The sequence below is a fragment of the Pezoporus occidentalis genome, unplaced genomic scaffold, assembly GCF_034315485.1.
Source record: "Pezoporus occidentalis ecotype Australia unplaced genomic scaffold, CSIRO_AGI_Poc_V1 ctg22, whole genome shotgun sequence".
Classification (NCBI taxonomy): Eukaryota; Metazoa; Chordata; class Aves; order Psittaciformes; family Psittacidae; genus Pezoporus; species Pezoporus occidentalis.
This window is the reverse complement of record NW_026914072.1, coordinates 3,003,908-3,021,705: the sequence shown is the minus strand read 5'-3', so window position 1 is coordinate 3,021,705 and position 17,798 is coordinate 3,003,908. Positions and strand designations below refer to the sequence as shown.

General features: G+C 36.5%; 1 protein-coding gene across 9 annotated transcripts in view; it reads right to left on the bottom strand.

The window, feature by feature from the left end:
• Positions 1 to 641: 641 nt before the first annotated feature.
• The window catches only part of CD44 (CD44 molecule (IN blood group)), a 59,435-nt gene continuing 42,278 nt past the window's right edge, over positions 642 to 17,798 (bottom strand). For 2 of the 9 annotated variants that reach the window (XM_062620233.1, XM_062620235.1), the window contains exons 7-12: positions 14,138 to 14,323; positions 12,105 to 12,365; positions 11,094 to 11,279; positions 7,745 to 7,867; positions 6,215 to 6,293; positions 642 to 3,779 (exon numbers count right to left, since the gene is read on the bottom strand). In XM_062620233.1, the coding sequence (XP_062476217.1) occupies positions 3,563 to 3,779; positions 6,215 to 6,293; positions 7,745 to 7,867; positions 11,094 to 11,279; positions 12,105 to 12,365; positions 14,138 to 14,323 (1,052 nt within the window). In that variant the 3' untranslated portion in view covers positions 642 to 3,562. The other 7 variants (XM_062620236.1, XM_062620237.1, XM_062620239.1 and 4 more) reach the window with 5 other exon arrangements.

Here is a 17,798-nt window from a genome sequence, read left to right as displayed (position 1 = left end):
TAAATCTCCCCTTTGTAACCACTCCCACACAGCTGAAACTGCACCCAAAGTAACAGCCCAGCACTGTGCTTTTCCTGCCCACCTTTTTGTCCTTTTCTGCTCTGTGGAGGAAAACTAGTCAGCACCTGTGTTTATCGAAAGGGTTTGTATTTGACTAATGAAATCTCTTGCAACCAGGGAACTCAGAACCTTGGACTGTTTAATAAGGCTAAGAAATAACTATTGGCTAGTGGCGTAATATAGTATATAAAATAAACAGATTAACTATCTGTTTACAAAATATTCTGGTGTCTGTGTATGCTGAGGCAGAGCACAGTTGTCCGAGGATTTAATTTTTTCTTGAATTCCATGGAAAAAGTAATTAGGACCAGCCCTAACCAGAATGATTTACTGACCTCTGTACCTGCCGAGCATTGTTTCTGTGTTCTAAAGAGACACTTGGCAATTGACTCCTAATAATATTCCAGGCAACTTGCTTCAAACTACGTAAAACAGAAGATGTTGCTGTAGTTGACAAAGGACACATAAAGTCATCCTTCCTATCCATTCCTATCCCATGTAAAACATTGTGCAGAAATATAAGTTGTGGAACTGATGTTGTGGAAAGGGTTTAAAACAACCACACAGGTAGACATGACAGCTGCATGTCCTTTCTTTGCTTTAATCAAACATTCCTTGTAAGATCATCAACAAAATGCAGGTGAAAAACACACCCTGTGTTGTTAGATGAAAATATTACATTCTCATAATAGATACAATACCACTTTTTATTCTGCTTACTGCTTTAGACAGTATTTCAGTGAAGGGTGGTCTGGATTATATTTGTTCAAAACTGTTCAAGACAAAGGAATAACACAAGTTGATCACAGTGTCCGTTCTCGGTGCAGCCTGGTCTCTCCCACTAATAACGCCAGTCTTACTTTTTACCCTCAATGTGGAATCAAGTTTATTTTTGGAAGCTTATTTTACAGTTCAATGTGGTTTTAGCAATACTATTTCTAGTTACAATTTAGAGAAGATATTTTCTTTCATTCTGATTAATCTGTTAAATAAATATGCAAACATATCAAGTGCTCTCTATAAAAAAAAACACATACACACAACAAACAACCCCTCAAATAATAAAACCAAGATTAATAAAAATATGTACTATTTTACACATCTAGTTTTGAAACTATAATGAAAGATTTACACATGAATCAGATGATAATCTAAAAAGAATCAGCATATATAGAATAACGGCATTGCCTCTGTAAAGACAACTTGAGCATATAAAAGAATATAAAAAGAAGCCAACCAGTGTTGTCCATGTATTTATAGCCAATGAACGTTAGATAAATTAGAAAGGAGTTTGTGGATTTCACCATTAAACATCTGAACAGGGAGACAAAATACATGCCACGTCTTTCTTTTCTCTTTTATAAAGAAAAAAATAGCCTTCAAGACAATGAAATATCTCCTTTTGATTGAGACCTATATTCAATTAGGATTTAAAGAAAAGAATAATTCTTATTCTGGATCTCCATACTTAGTGAAATGAGTACCTAACACCAGTTTAAACACAGCCTTCGACAGATCATTTTGACTTACAATGACAAATAGAAAAGCTTGCTTAAAAACATTTCAGGAAATAAACAAAAAAATCAATGCACAGAGTCAACAAACTTCCCACTACACAATTCAGTATGAAAACACGTGAAAGAACTGAGAAGTTTTACAGTGGACCACAAGTACTGATGTAAAATCACATTGACCCCATTAGCTTGGACCATGAGCTGTGTGACTGTACGTAGGTGAAATATGTTGACCTACATAAAGTCCAAAACCACCCTATGTGTACTTTAAAGTCACACGTCTTGGGATGTTTGCTCAGGCATAAACTGCCCCTGAGATCTGCCTGCAGATACTAAGGCACTGAGCAACTCAATGAAACACATGGGAAAATGCTGGAGAGATGTGAGTGAGGAATATGGTCAACAGTCTTGTGCTTTATATTCTAGTAAAGATAATTGCTAGCTAACGCTAGTATTTAGCCAGCTGAATGCTTGCCTTCTAAATTGCTTTAGACAGAGAACATAAAATAACATGCCTTAGCAGAACATTTTCAAAGACAGATAATGTGGTCAGGGAACAGGAACATCTGACCAGCCCTGCTAAAACCGACACAGACCACTGGTTGCAATTACCGTGGACGGTTTTTACTTGCATTTTCTAGAGGCAGCCCTATTAGAAGTTATCATTCTCCTTCTGTTCCAATACACTTTCTTAAAAATGGCACTTATTTTATTCTTATTTACTGGCAGTAAATAATTTTCTTTCTGACAACTCATACAAATATAATGCACAGCATCATAGCTTAATACAAATACTTTACATAACAGACACATAAGGACAAACAAAAGCATGTAACAATGCAGCTGCAGTTACTTAACTATATTACATGGCTAGGAGAGTTTCCTTTTATTTTCTTTGATGTTTTCTGTTGAATTTGAACTTCTGGTACCAATAAGCAAGTAATGTTTCTTTTGGTATCTTTAAAAAGCAGAGGGAAAACCATGGATGAAATAGAATTCAGACAAACTGAGCAAGATCATAAAAAGGCAACTTTTAAAATCCCAGCAAACTGGTGTAACATAATAGTTACAGGGGAAACAAGTTTTACAAGGCTCAGCATCTCCTAAGTAAAACAGCAGAAGAAGATGTAGACCTATTCTTCAGGAATAAATACTGTCATCTTCCCTAACAATCTTCAATAGCTTGATTTGTGCATGTGTGATAGAGCTGGGGTCATTCTGTTTTATTCATTGTCCTAACAGACTCATTGAAAACATGCACAAACTGTGACCAATGAAGAAGGGAGGAAGAAGATCAATGAATCCTTGAAAAACTCAAGGATAACTGTACAGATTGTTAGGATAATAAAATACAAAAGTTTATTATGTATTCTCTCATGTTTTCATCTGCGTATTCCACCTCCTGAGAGCACTTGCTCTATGGCCATAGACATTTAGAAGAGAGATAAATAGATTCTGTCCTTCTGGGTTTTCCTCATTGCAGACCCAGCCATAAATCATCATAAAATGTCACTTTTTGTTTATGTTCTGAATGCACCCACTGCTCTTCCTGGCTGGAAGGCATTTCTGAAGGATTCCTATGGTTTAGACATTGTATAGAAGGACTTTTTGGTACAAAACTTGATTTTTGCTGTTAACATTTGTTCTTTACTTAATCTTGTACCATGGCAAGTTTAGTAACTTTAAATGCCTGTAAGATGGAGGGACTGGACACTTGTGTACCTCTGCACAGTGAAGACCCTCCATCTGGGGAACAATGACATAAACTCTGTGCAGGAACTGGGAACTGAAAAATCTTGGGGGCTTTTTTCAGGAAGCAATGTAATTTTTTTAACTCAGACAATTTTAAACTGATTAAAAATGAATAAAACTTAATTATGTTCAAAACACATCAATCAGTAGCACAGTGCATCTCTGAATTCATGTCCAAGTTCCTTGTGATCAATTGTAATTTCCCCAGCTCTGATCTACTCAGCATCTTGGTACCATTACACACCACTGTTCATGTCAAGCTCCTGGTGATTTTGTGTTTCATTAACCGTCAGGAATTCATCACATGCTCCTGTTTGGTCATTTGACTGTTCTTTATGAACCAAGTGCACCATTTCTTGTAATTTGCTGGCATCTCCATTTAGTCCACTTGTCTTCCTGTCCTCCACTGCCCCTTTGCCATTGTTAATCACCAGCTTTTTCTTCTGCCCACATCTAGAAAGAAATAAAAAGAAGTACTCTTAATGGAGATTAACAGAAATAAGTTAAAAAATGAAAGTCAGTATTTATGAGAAGATGTTTGGAAATGAAACCTGTGTCTGTCAGTGTGGACTGAACACAATACTAAGTGTAAAGTTCCTCCGTATTGCATATTTCATTTTTGAAAGCAACCACCATGATATGCAAAAAATTTGGCAGGAGCTAACTTATTTGATTTGTACCTACCATTACTACAGATAGGAATAACATTCACTACTGGCAATTAGAAAAGATTTTCTATCCTTTAGATATATCCACATTTATGAACTTCGTATATACCCCACTATAAGAATGACCCACAGGGTCATTCTAAATCTAGACTTCAGACCACACCTTTGAAAATGCTCAAGTTCTTGAGATAGCCATAAATTTGGATTAAGCTCTCACTATACAAGGTAACTTTTCCCTTCTTTGTATTAGCATGTCAGGCCTGGAAGCTTGTCAACAGCAAGGAAATAGAGATTACCACTCTCACTGCTATCAACAGCGTAGTTCTTTATGAAATTAAGGTAAGAAATAACTACTGCACTTTTAAAGTTGTTACACTTGCTACAGAGCTGCCCAATAAACTTGGTATGTCGCTTTGAATACACACACACGCACTCATGTGTTTCAGATTAGCTGGCATTCATGTGCAGTACACTGATGGCGCAGTAACTACCCGTCTATGAATTTGAAATGCATTACCAGAGAACATAAGGAAAGGATTCTTGACTTGTTCATGTTAGCATTTGGATCCTACTAGAATGGGGAAGAAAAAAAAACCCAAACAAAACAAAACCCTTTTTTCATACCAGATTACACCCTAGCTTCAAATATTTCCTCACACTGATTAATACCTATTACTAGGGTCTAATCCATGCATTCATATGCATACATGTGAACACATCCACTTTTTCTCTTTGCAACTCATTGTCAGCTGCATGGAAGCTCTAAGTAAAAGATATGTTTTCCATTAACAGTGTATAGGACATAATTTACAGCACTGAGATTGTTTAATTTCTTGTCAGATGTAATCTGTAATTAGCTATAGTGGCCCTGTTTGGTCCTATGGTGATTCTGGGTTAAAAGGCAGAAAACAATGGCAGTCACCACTTTTAAAGGCACAACAGAGTAACATATAAATCAATAAGCCATGCAGTTCAGTCCATGTAACTCCAAAATCACTTCACTAAAAGAAAGTTTTAGAGTTTTCTGTCTCCCTATATGCTTGACAGCTTTCTCATTTCAACAGGTCTTTAATAATACTGTCAGAGAAGCACTGATATCATAGATAACAGTCATGTGCCAAACATAGCAGGTGGCATCTCAGTACCGGCTTCAGCAAAACTATAATCAGTTTTCTCTGTCTGACAATTTGGCATTTTGTTTGCAGTATTTTGTCTCATAGAAGCCTTCTGCATTATGGGCAGGGACTGCCTGGGTTGCTCCCTCACCACAATGGCAGTGATTTATTCTAGCACCCATGTCACGCTTTGGAGGACCTTGACACTGTTACAGAAGCATGAACATGTGCTTTTCTGCAACGAGCAGACTAGGAATAAATTTGCTCACTGCTTCCTGAGCAAATACCTCCACATATTATGCAGTACATAATATACATACTATTCATTAGTTCAAATTCTGCATTCAAATAGAAAACAGATACTCTGTTAAAGGGTTCAACTTTAACATTCAAGATGCAAAAAAACCTGTTCAGGATAATTGAGAAGTAACCTCAGAACAGCCCCCAGAGAAGAGTGAGTGACGAACATTAGAGCTTATCCTTCCGAGTATTTTCAAACTTCATGGCTAACTTTGTACAGGTCATTGTAACTTTCTATTCCTCAGTTTTTTCACCTGTAAAGTGAAATAAATCTGTAAAGCTATTGAGTGCTCTGCTTTATGTCTCTGTGACTGCCAGCTGTGATACTGCCTTTTGTTTGGAAGGAACAATTTAATCCTGTGACAGCTATTGTCTAATGCAGCCCTTCGCTTTGTACATAGACAACACTGTTAATGGTGGAGGATTATACTCCGCTTATCCTGTGGTTGCTGCTGTGTCTGTCTCACAGTTTTCACTCTCAGTGGATGGGATTTTCCTATTAAGAACTAATGACTAGAGAATAATTAATTCTCTGTGATCTATATACAGTTAGTTTCCATCTACAAGTAAAGACCAAGTGTTTTACACAGGTACTGACTTCGTGTGGTTCCACCTAAGTGTGAAGGATGATGTGTGACCTGTGAGATACACAGTGGCCTGGGCCCTCACACCCTAAGTCACAGAGCTTTGCAGAAGAAGCTGTTTCCTGCTTTATGCTACTTGGCTCTTTTGTGAAGGTTTGAAGCCTCTCAATGAAGAAAACAGGAAGGCAGTGTGTTCTGAAAAAGTAAAGGGGCGACCTTACCTTCTCCGACTGTTGACAGCAATACACACTGCAAGAATCAATGCAAGTGCCACAAGGGAAGCAACTACAATCAGCCATTCTGTGGGCAGAGTTGAGGGAGAGAAGGAGAGCGTGTTAGTATCTCATGTAGTTTTGCCATTTTGCAGAACTGCAAGAACCACCCATGGCAAGAACTGCTCATGGCACAGGGTTTGATATATATAATCTTTAAGGTCCCTTCTGACCCAAACCATTCTGTGGATCTGTAACACAAGCTTTTGTTATGTTCTTTAAACTTCAGCCTATTTCCCCTAGCTTGCATGAACATTTGTTCATTTGACAAACTGCTTCTGTGCAAATCCAATGTATTTTCATCATTCATCTATGATGCCAACTCAGATGATATACCCCTTCACGATTAACACCTACAAGCACTGTACTTCAGTGAGCATAGGTGAAGATAAGCCGTATCACAGATTTACTCCAAGAGCAAAAGAAAAGGCTTAGCAATGATACACCTGCAATCCCAGGCACAAAAGCAGGATGGCTTTTGTGTAGAGTGAAATGTTCATTTCTCTTACCCCCTCCTCACCCCCCCCCTCCCCCCCCCCCAATAAAATCTTACTTTAAGGGGTAACTATGAGGTAAATTCTAGAAGAAAATATTATTATTATATATAAAAATATTTCTAAATACAAAATTAGGAGGGAACCTAAGAAAGCGTATCAGCTACATTTAACTGCAGTGAAACTGGGTCAGTAAGAAGTAAAGTAGATTTCATTTTTAGTAAAGGGGATTTCACCACCTCTGCTGTAGCCTGTTCTTTTTGCTGTACTATGGTTATAAAGATCGTCTCCTAAGAGCTGTTCTGTTTGATTGAAATAAATCTCTATTGTTTAACAAGTCTCCTACATTTCATTTGAAGCAAATTACTACTTCTAGGTAGCTAAGTATGATTACTCCCCAGGGAAAAACTAATAACCATTCTTTGTGCAGCATACTATTCTCAAATCTTCCTTCAACTTTCACTTCCAAAGGTGCTTCAAGGGTTCCCTTTTCAAAATTCTCTTTGTGATCTTCTTCAGGTTTTGGGTTCTTTTTTTTTAATATGTGATTAATGTAATGCCTTGAACTGAACACAGAGCTTCAGCTCTGGATATTTTAGGCCTAAGTAGAGTGGGATAATTACTTTCTGTTTTAAAAATTGTTAATGTTCCAGAATATATTTGCATTCTTTTGCAGTTGTATCATGGTTTTGGCTTCTTTGCTTATATCTTTACTGAATTTTGCCTGATTTCATATCAATTTATAAAGTTTATTTGGATCTTAATCCCATTCTCCAAATGCTTGATTCCTCTCATCTTGTATTGCTGGAAAATTATATGAATTACAATACACTCCATTTTTTAGACTACTAGTGAGAATGCTGAATATCACCTGGTTGAGAATAAAGCCTGAACAACTGTAATTGACCTACATATTCATCTCCTACTTCAGTTCATATTAATATAATTCTGTAAACTATTAAAATGTGTGACTTCAAAAACCCACCTGGTACCTGGGCCGACCTTGGCTGTGGAGATATTTTTGTTGTTGTGATCTCTGCAGGGAAAGTAGTGGATTCATAATGTCCCTTGTGTGGTCCTTGATTACCATATATACTGGGGGTAGAACCTAAAGAATGAGACCACCCATTAGGCCAAATATGCTTAGTGTATATCTAACAGCGAGGCACAAAGACTATGACTTTCACAATTAAAAATAGATATTCTAGAAAGTTCATGATGAGGTAATTAAAAAGTATTTATACCGAAACCTGTTACATACGTTATAATCATCTGAAATAAGGCTAGTTTCAGTATTTTGAATAACAAAACTCATGGGTTTTCCATTCTGTCTCTCTCATACGTATCCATTTTGGTTATGCCATACTTTTGTGAACCAAAATGTAATTAGAATTGCCTGGAAATGTTCTTAAGAAAATGTAAAGATGTGAATGTTGGCAACTTTTTGAAGAGGCTTTTGTCATATAAGTCAAATATCTTGCTTGTTCTATGGAAAAAAAAAGAATGAGAACAGAAGAGAGACAGGAAAAGAACTTTACTTTTTTATTTAAACCTAAAATGACCACTATTGAGAAATTTTTAAACTTTGGATTTTATTCCTACGCAGGATAAAACAATTTCATAAAACAGAAGGTTAGTTTTCTGAATGGGTTTAAATTTGATAGATACATAGAGCGTGGGACCTTAAAAATGTAAACAATTTTTTCTAATAGAAAAAAAAAATGCTCTCTTGAAAGTTGGAGGTGGATCCCCTTATCCTTTCTAATAAGTTGTGTAATTTGGTTCTAAGACATTTGAATCAAAATGCGTATTTCCAGTTTCAAGCATTTGCTATGCAATTGCATTTCTGGCCCATGCCGTTACTGCATGGCTATCCCAAGTCTAAAATTATGAGCAGTTACAGATATCGGGATTTCATCTGGGACAACTACTTCATTATTGCTACAAAAAAAGATATTACAGATCTCCACCTCTCTGATTTCTTCCAGACTGTAACAGAGCAAATTATGCAGTTATTCTAATCAGCTGTAAAGTTCTTTTTCTGTAACACATGTTGCAATACATTTCTGATCTCATTTCCTAATAGCAGTTGGCAAACACAAAACTGAAAAGTACATTTTTTTTCCCCTGTTAAGTTTAGCCAGTTCATGAATCTTCCAGATGTTCTCATTATTTTTATTAACAAGAAACTTCTTGACTGGTGAGTTGTTTTGTGCAATCTCACCACAAAGGACAGAGCACAAATTCAGCAACTAAGGGTCCGGATCTAGCCCCCAGGAAAGCTGACCAAGAAGAACGTACTTGTCTATGCCACACCTCAGCAGATTTTGTTTTAAGGTACTTTATATCATCTTTGAGAAATGACAGAGCTTTTCTACCATAAAGCCTCTTAGAAAAGCACTCAGCTATTTATTAATAGAAACCTGCTACTTCACCCCTCCCCTGAGCACTGAAAAGAAGCAGGATTCAGTCATGTCTCCTGCTGTTCTGGCTTCAGGGAGGTGCTTGCAAGTGCAAGGGAGGGATCCTCAAAGGCTTTCTGCATTTCATTCTGATGACATACTAGATTTTTTTCTTTTTAACAGTAATTCTTTTTGTTTTCTTCAGTGGGTTGATTTGTTATTCCATGGACACTTGGACAACATATCAGTCATTAGTGTGATGTCAGAACACAGCTTAAACTTTGCTGTAGAGAAAAAGCAAGTGAAAGAAAGTATCATAGCACTTCAAGCCATTCATTTGTTCAGAGAAGGCCTTTAACAATACATCTGCTGATACATTCATGAATCTTTTCCGTTCCATTACAGATATATGGGACAGCATTACAAATGAATGAGCCCTTCAGTAAATAAACTCTTTTCTGAGGATGGTAGTGTCCAAGTAATTCCCCTGTATTGTGCTTTTGAAAGCAACAGTAGATGATAAATGAAAAGCAATATGGCCTTATGAGCCTTTGCCAGGACACTGATAGTGTAAAGATTTCACACAGACATGGACTTAGAAAATTATCTTCCAAAGTATTCTTACAGGTTTTAAGTGCTCAGAACAGAAAGCTAGAAATATTTTTTTCATAGCATATAATATCAGCAAATAAAATTGAGGTACCTTTTATTCATTAAGTGAACAGGGATGCAAAAGACAAGAACTGAGTTTGTTGTAATGGGAAACCATCACCAAAATTAGATTCATCTTTCCAATAAAATTCTATCAAATACATGCTTTGCGTTTATATTGCTGTACCTACGTCAAAGTACTGTAACTTAGGCAATTTTGATAGGGTTGGTTTTACTGGGTTTATATACGATTCTGAAAAAAAAGTCAAATTCTGACTATGAATTAACGTTAATTAATTAATAAAAGAATTATCTTGAAAAAATATAAGTACCTAACCTTGCTTATGGGCAAAGAATGTGCACAGACCATTGGCCAAAATCTACCCTGAGATCCTTCCACTGACTTTCTTGAACGTGCATGAGAATAGTATTTAGATTATTGTGCAGGAGAAGTAGCATTTTGAAAAAAGCTATCTGAAGATGATTATTTGGATGGAAGCTGCATTTGGGAATAAGTCCCTTCATTTTCTGTACTTATTAACATGTGACAACACACACAAAGAAAGAAAGATTGTATGTAGTAGAATCAGTAAACACTGTTACTGTTGACAACACTAACTACCTGAAGAAAATAACCCTTTAAAGAAAAAGGAGTTGTTCCCAAATAAAACGTCAGTTACAGCCCAGTAACACCACTATAATTATAATCACTGGCAAGATACCAACAGCAAATGCACCTAGGAGAAAAAGAAAGAAAAAAGAAAAAAAGAAAAGGTTTCACAGATAATTACTTTTTTTTTTTTTTCTTTTTGGATATGTGTTCAGTTAATGCAGAGGGAATACAAATGGGGAAAAAGTGACAGACAGTTAATTTAATTTTAACATAGTTACCATTTGTGCTCGTCAGAAAAGAAAGACAAACTGCAATCACACAGGTATGGGAATGAGGAGAAAATTTACACTTTCGCACTATAATAGTTACGTTAACACATACAGAGAACTGAATAAGAAAAAGTTGTATGCAAACCACTATTTTAAAGGGGTTAGCAAATAACCTCTGCTTTGTAAAGAAAGAGATTCCCTTTAAAGGCATCTTACAATATGGCTGTAGTGAAAAATGAAAACAAACAAAAAAAACAAGGCACCAAAAACCAAAAAAGGAAATAATATTATAACAATTCACAATTGTAGTTAGTACACATTTTTTTCGACAATTGCCACTGTCCAAAATAACAACTAAATGACTGATAAATGAAAATACTTGTAATTTATAGTTCTTACTAGTAGGAAGAGGGGTCTGTAATTCATTAAGATGATCTTCAATGTCTGGGAAAACTCCAGGTATCCAACTGACATGGGAACCATGTGTGGTGTTTGCTTGTTCATTGTCACTTCCAGGTGGAGACCCAGGTACCAGTGGCTCCTTGGTTGTTTTTTCTTCTTTAACATCATCCATGGACTGTGTGACTGCCATGATGATGGCATGATCAGCTTTAAAAGTGAGCACTCACAAAACCACCACCCATGTTATTTCCCTTTCCTGTACCACAGTGAGCCAGAAAGCATGTCCATCCTCCTTATTCAAAGCACCGAAGGAGAGAAGACATGAAGACCTCCCCTTCTTCAACAGTCACTGGCTTCTGAAAGACCCTTAAACACCATATACATGCTCACCACATTGGAGGGAGATGTTGACTACACATACAGATTCCAGTGACAGAGAGGGAAGACCTTCAGAAGAAGTGACCAGCAGCAAAACCTGACCCTGTGACTCAGGAGTGAGCAGCCATACTGTAGCCAGATGTGTGGTCGTCTTGCCTGGCAATCTACTGGTGAGGAGGAGTAAAGAATTGATGGCAGAATTTATGGGACATAATTCTTCTGTGATTGCCTTGCCCTCATCACCGGGACTCCTCAATGATGGTACTGCTGCTGAGCCACAGGAGCAAGGCATCTGCTTAACCCACCATAGCACCTCCACCACACCAAAGATGGTGCCAAAGCATATCAAGCCTGAACCCACTGATGTGCAAAAAAGAAAGATGGGACTGGGGATTCAGACCACCAAAGCGCAAAGTGAAACATGCTTCAGCAAAAGACATAAACCACCAAGTGTACCAGCAAGATCTTCTATCAACAGCATAGATCCCACCACTGATTTTTGCACTGTAAATCCACAGCAAGAATGCAGACCCCCAGGATAAGAAAGACAGGGAAAGGAACCAATTTCAGAAGAAATAATGACTCATTTCACGCCAGGCATGAGAAATGAGTATGATCCATTATTCTTACTGGTACCAGTCAGAGGAGCGTCATCACCAGCTTTGTTCGTACTAGCTGTGGTCCTGTGGAGGACCTCATCCCCAGGGACGTCTGTGGGATGTGTGATGCCTTCAGTGCCCTGTTCTGGTTCATTATCTGAGGGCAGAGGTGAATGAGTTTGGTCTTCGTGGTGGGCACCATCAGGAGAGGCAGTAGCTGTTACCACAATGTGAGGTGCCCAGACTTCTTGGGTTATATCTTCCGGTTTCAGAACACCCATGGAGGCTGTGACTGTTGCAATGATGGCTAAGTTAACTTCAAAAGCATTTATAAAACCTCACCTTATATATTTTTCCCTCTGTATTTTATCTAGCAAACTCTACTTTTAATTTGTTAGCCAATGTAAAATATACATAAAAAATACTCCAAACCAACCAACCAAAAACCACCCCAAAACCAAACAGCAAACAACAAAAGAGCCACAAGTAAACAAGATCATCTATATATATCACATTATTTTTGGGTGTCTCTTCCTTCACTAATACCCTACTGGTCACATTAATATAATAGTTGCTTATTCATTTCTTAAGTTTCAGTGTGGATTAAGCATATAAAGCAAAAAGAGATAGCAGCCACTTCAACTATTTGACCTTGAAAATACTGCCATGTTAAAAAATGGGATATTTTAAGTTTAGTTAAGCATCTCTCTTTTTCCATGAGATGATCATGAAAGTATGTGCTGGTCTCCCAGGAGAAGAACTGAAAACTTATTCAAATAGAAAATTAGGACATGGAATTATTTAATGGACATCTTTCACACATCATTCTGGCAGTGCTAAGACTGCTACCAATGCAAAAAAGTAAGCATGTCACAAAAGCAGGCTAAGAAGTTGGAATAACTTAATTAAATGCATTGTCAGAATTTCCAAGTGTTCAAAAATATTAACTGAATAATAAAGGTTAATATTTATTTAAAATTACGCCACCAAAAGTTAACATTAATAAGCAAACCAAAAGATGCGTTTCCAAACAGTGGCCTAAAGTGTTAGTTGAAAATACCTACTAATCACTATTTAGATGAGAGAAAAAAATAATATGATTTTCAGAATAAAATGAGTATAAGGATTCCCATCATTACACAGGAATAAGATTCAAATTGATGGAAAATATTTGAATTAATTGCAAAATTGTAGCTGGGTTTTCATATTTACAATTGGTCTGTCAAGTGACATAAAACTTGCAGGACTGAGGAAAATTAAGTGCGAAGCTTTACAGGATCTCTTCCACACTTAGAAAACAGGAGTAGGGAGTAAAGAGCTATATTTCAAACCACACAGCTTTTGGTTTTTATAGCTCTTCAGCAAACCCTAAATGTTGCAAATTAAATAATCCTGATAAAACTGGATTTTGAAGAAGAAAAGGGAAAGCATAAATACTAATTTTCCTTTAGATTCTTTTTTTTTTTTTTTTAGAAAATGCAAGAAAGATGCAAAAAGTTCCAAAGTACTAAAATGTCATTAAAATTCATTATTAAGCAATAAAAGTATTAGAATAAAAAAGCAATATTTTGATTTGGGAAAATTTTAATTGGATAACATACAAAGCTTGGGAATCAGAGTTAAAACCATGCTGGACTACATGCACAAACTGCAGTAAGTTATGCCAGAGTTCAAAGTAATAAGAGAATCTGTGGCAACACCAAGATCAGGAAAAATTAGACATGAAAAACTGTTTTTATGTCTATGAATCATTTACAGCACCAGCCATTGCCACAAAGCAATTGCTTTCTCAGTATCATGTTCTACTAAAAATAAACGTGAGAATAGCTGGGGGCCACAAGAAACAGGACACCCAGGGGAATAAAGAAAATCCTTAAGCAAGTAGAAATTCTTGTTGAGATGTTCACATGCAACAAAATGATAAAAATGATTTTTGCACTATAAGTCCACAGCAAGAATGTAGAAGCCCAGGACGAGAAAGATAGGGAAAGAAGCCAATTTCAGAAGAAATAATGCCTCATTTCACACCAGGCATGAGAAATGAGTATGATCCATTATTCTTACTGGTACCAGTCAGAGGAGCGTCATCACCAGCTTTGTTCGTACTAGCTGTGGTCCTGTGGAGGACCTTATCCCCAGGGACATCTGTGGGATGTGTGATGCCTTCGGTGCCCTGTTCTGGTTCATTATCTGAGGGCAGAGGTGAATGAGTTTGGTCTTCGTGGTGGGCACCATCAGGATAGACAACAGCTGTGATCAGGGTAATTTAATCAGCTGTGAATTACATGTGTGTACTTCTGTGCCCTCCCATTCCCATCAAGTCCTAGTCTCCTGTTCACTTTAAACCACAGCTACCCTTTCCTCACCACAAAGCAAGGGAGACCTTCTGTCCTCCCATACATTACTGCTTCTCTCCCAGTTTATCTATCAGACATTTTTATTTGCTATTCTCATCTACTGAAATGATTAAATTACCTTTCCTCTTATTTCAGGAGTAAGTCGTGTTTCTCATATCATGTTTTTAGAACATTATTTTGATGTCCTAAATGGCATGCGTTATATAAGACTGCATCATGATATTGTGTCATGCCAGTTTTATAAATTACTTGCATAATTCTATGCACCAGAGGGACAAATGTTTCAACAAAATGCATGAAAAGAACATTCTTTCCCTGGATTAATATTCACAAATTAAAAGCATTAACCTGTAGATGTACAAATATGCATAAATATGTATAGTAAAGAAGGTTGCGTTACACCAAATAACGTAATGTATGTAATGAGATAGACGCAATTCCAAATTCAATACAATCAGGCTTTGCTAAGGAACAGGAAGTACTGAAAGTGGTCTCCGTAACTAAAAATAATAAACATTGTATATAGAGCTAAAATTGAAAGCTTCTATCTCATCACCACCCAAGCAGAGCACAGAGAAAATTAATAACTCTATAATTTATAACACTGTCTTAAGTTACTCCTCACTACAAGTTTGTCCAGTATCTTTCCAAGACAGACCATCTGAGAGTCAGAAGTTATGAAATATACCTGATTGACTAGTACCTGTAGCGGGTGAGTCTTTTTCATTACTATTCTTTCTGGAAGGAATAATTCTATCCATTACAGCAGCTTGTGTGGTGTAATTCTCTCCCTTGTCCCAGCCTGGATACACCATTGGGTCTTCCACTGAGTTGTTCTGTTTGGCCCCATGGTTTGAGGGCATAGCTGTTATGATGATGGTGAAGCAATTATGAACCGAGTATATAAAGATCCATTTCTCATATTATTCTCCTCTTCGGTTCTTGTCTCTATGACAGGCCTTGCTCACATTTCTACTACATTTAATGGCAAAGAGAAGTAAAGCAGATTTGCTTCTCATTCTAGTTTATGTTTAGAAAAGCTGCTTGCTGTCACCAATAAGACTGACTCCTTGAACATACGCTTTTCAGAAACAAGATATCTCATTGTTTTTCAAAAGTATTTCCCCAAATCATGCTGATGGCTTTGTGTTGTTGAATATCAAACCAGAATAAACTGATGCAGAATTAAGAGCAGCAAAGGCAGAAATAACTGGAAGAATTTGACCCATCAGCAAGATTTTAATCACAGAATTTGAGTGTATTGATTATATACAATTTTTTCCCCTCAGAATTTCATATTTTATTAGCTGCATTATCTCTAGGAAAATAGACAAAGGAGTCTGACAGAGGGTAAAGCTAGCACATGCTGCAAATTTGCAAATGCTGCACATAACAAGACAGCATTCAACCAGAGAATAGTTGATATTGCAGTTATTTTGAAAAATATTATGATATCCTTATCAACCACTCTATAGCTTTTATTAGACAGTCACAGCAAAAGAGTATCCAAATTGTATAAATAGCATTACTTTCCTTACCCCCCAACTCAAAAACCCAAGAAAAATTGCCTCAGTATGTCAAAATTTTAATTGCATATATGTCAAATTATATTGCTATAGTAATACGGTATAGTATTTTCATATATCAGTATTACACTGTACTGCATCACCAGATTTTTAAAGGATGTTGATGAAACAACTGGGGTTGATATCTTAGAGGAATGTGGACTTAGGGACAATTAATGCAGTGGTCTACACAAAACTTTTGCTAACAAGGTTACGTTCAGTTGAAGGAATAAATCCATGTTATACATCATCTCAAATAATATTTATGTTATGCTTGTTTTCAGTGACCCGTGTTTGATAATGTGCAAGAGCTGCTGCTGACTGTGTTAAATTCACTGTTGGCAGTACTTAGTCACATCAGTCATTAACTAGTAATCTTAGTACACTCACAGGAACAGAAACTAATACACACCAATTTTAAGTTACTATCTTTATAGTATAATTTGATCTTTTACATTTCAATTGCTTCAATCAGTAGAAGAGAGAAGCCTCTCTTTTATTTTACACTATGCTTTGTTTTCTCTTCATCACCAGTATCATCTTGTCATAGCTCAAAAGCAGAGTGAGTAGATGTTTTAGGTAAGATAAGATTAAATTGAAATAACTCAGCTAAATAACTTATCTCATTTTAGATAAGTTATAGATATAATTGCTGTATTAACAAAAACTGAGCAAAAACCCCCACAGGTCCAATAATAACTTGCAAGAAGGGAGTTAACACATCTCCCAAATAAGTGAAAATAGAGCAAACATTATTCTTTCTCTGTTTAAACATTCACCGTTTCCTACAGATACAATCCCGGTAGATAGCCTATTAAAACATTGTGCCTGCATAACACAACGCAAAACATAAGAGACAGTTGCAGAATTAATTTACGATAGGTCTTGACACACAATCCAAGTAGAAGAGAAAGCAAACCTCAGGAAAGGGTCTGTAGAATAATTAAACAAAAATCCCAAACATCAGAATTGCTCAGGTTTATTCACAGAACCTCCATATGGCCTCAGAATGCAAAATTGTTAGTACAAAATAAAATCCTAAGCCTAACCTTTAATAAACCCTCATAGTTTACTAAAATGTGACCTGTAATATTACCTGTATGTGAAGATTCCTTTTCAACATAATTTTCAACTGTAACAGTAATTTCATACTGTTTAATACTCCCAGTGATATTTGCAGGATTTTGTTCTTGACTGATCCATCCAGAACGAGCACTGTGCAATAGTGGATGTTGGGTTGGTCCTTGATGATTTTCATTTTCACTTGTAACTAGTGTTGATAAGATGACGATTAAATCAGTAATGATCAAAATAGCCAACACCAGTCCTATTATTGTCACTTTCATCATCTATACAGGAAGGATGCTTGGCTTTTGTATTTTGTCTTTTTCCTTCCAGTGCTACATTCAATGTGAAATAAAAGATGAAAGAAAAGGGAAGTCCTTCATAAACCCTATCACACAAAAGCATCACCAGGATAAGAAGAAGACTAAAGTGTGCTAGAAATTATCCCAATGACCAATGGCAGAGAAAAGCTATAGGAGAAGCAGTGGAAGAATACAAATAAAGAAGAACTTGCGCCTCTAGTTCGTAATTATTAATACTAACTTAACTGTTGAGTCTGTGTATTCTGTGTTTTTAAAAGTAAAAAAGATGATGCACTTTCTCTTTTGAGTCACAAGGCTGGCTCCAGTGAAATTGTTATTTCTTCTGGGACTGGATGAGTGAAATAAGTATGTTTATCTATTCAAAATTGAAAAGCATACTTGTTTTGAACTCAGTAATAACTAAAGCTCTTACTGA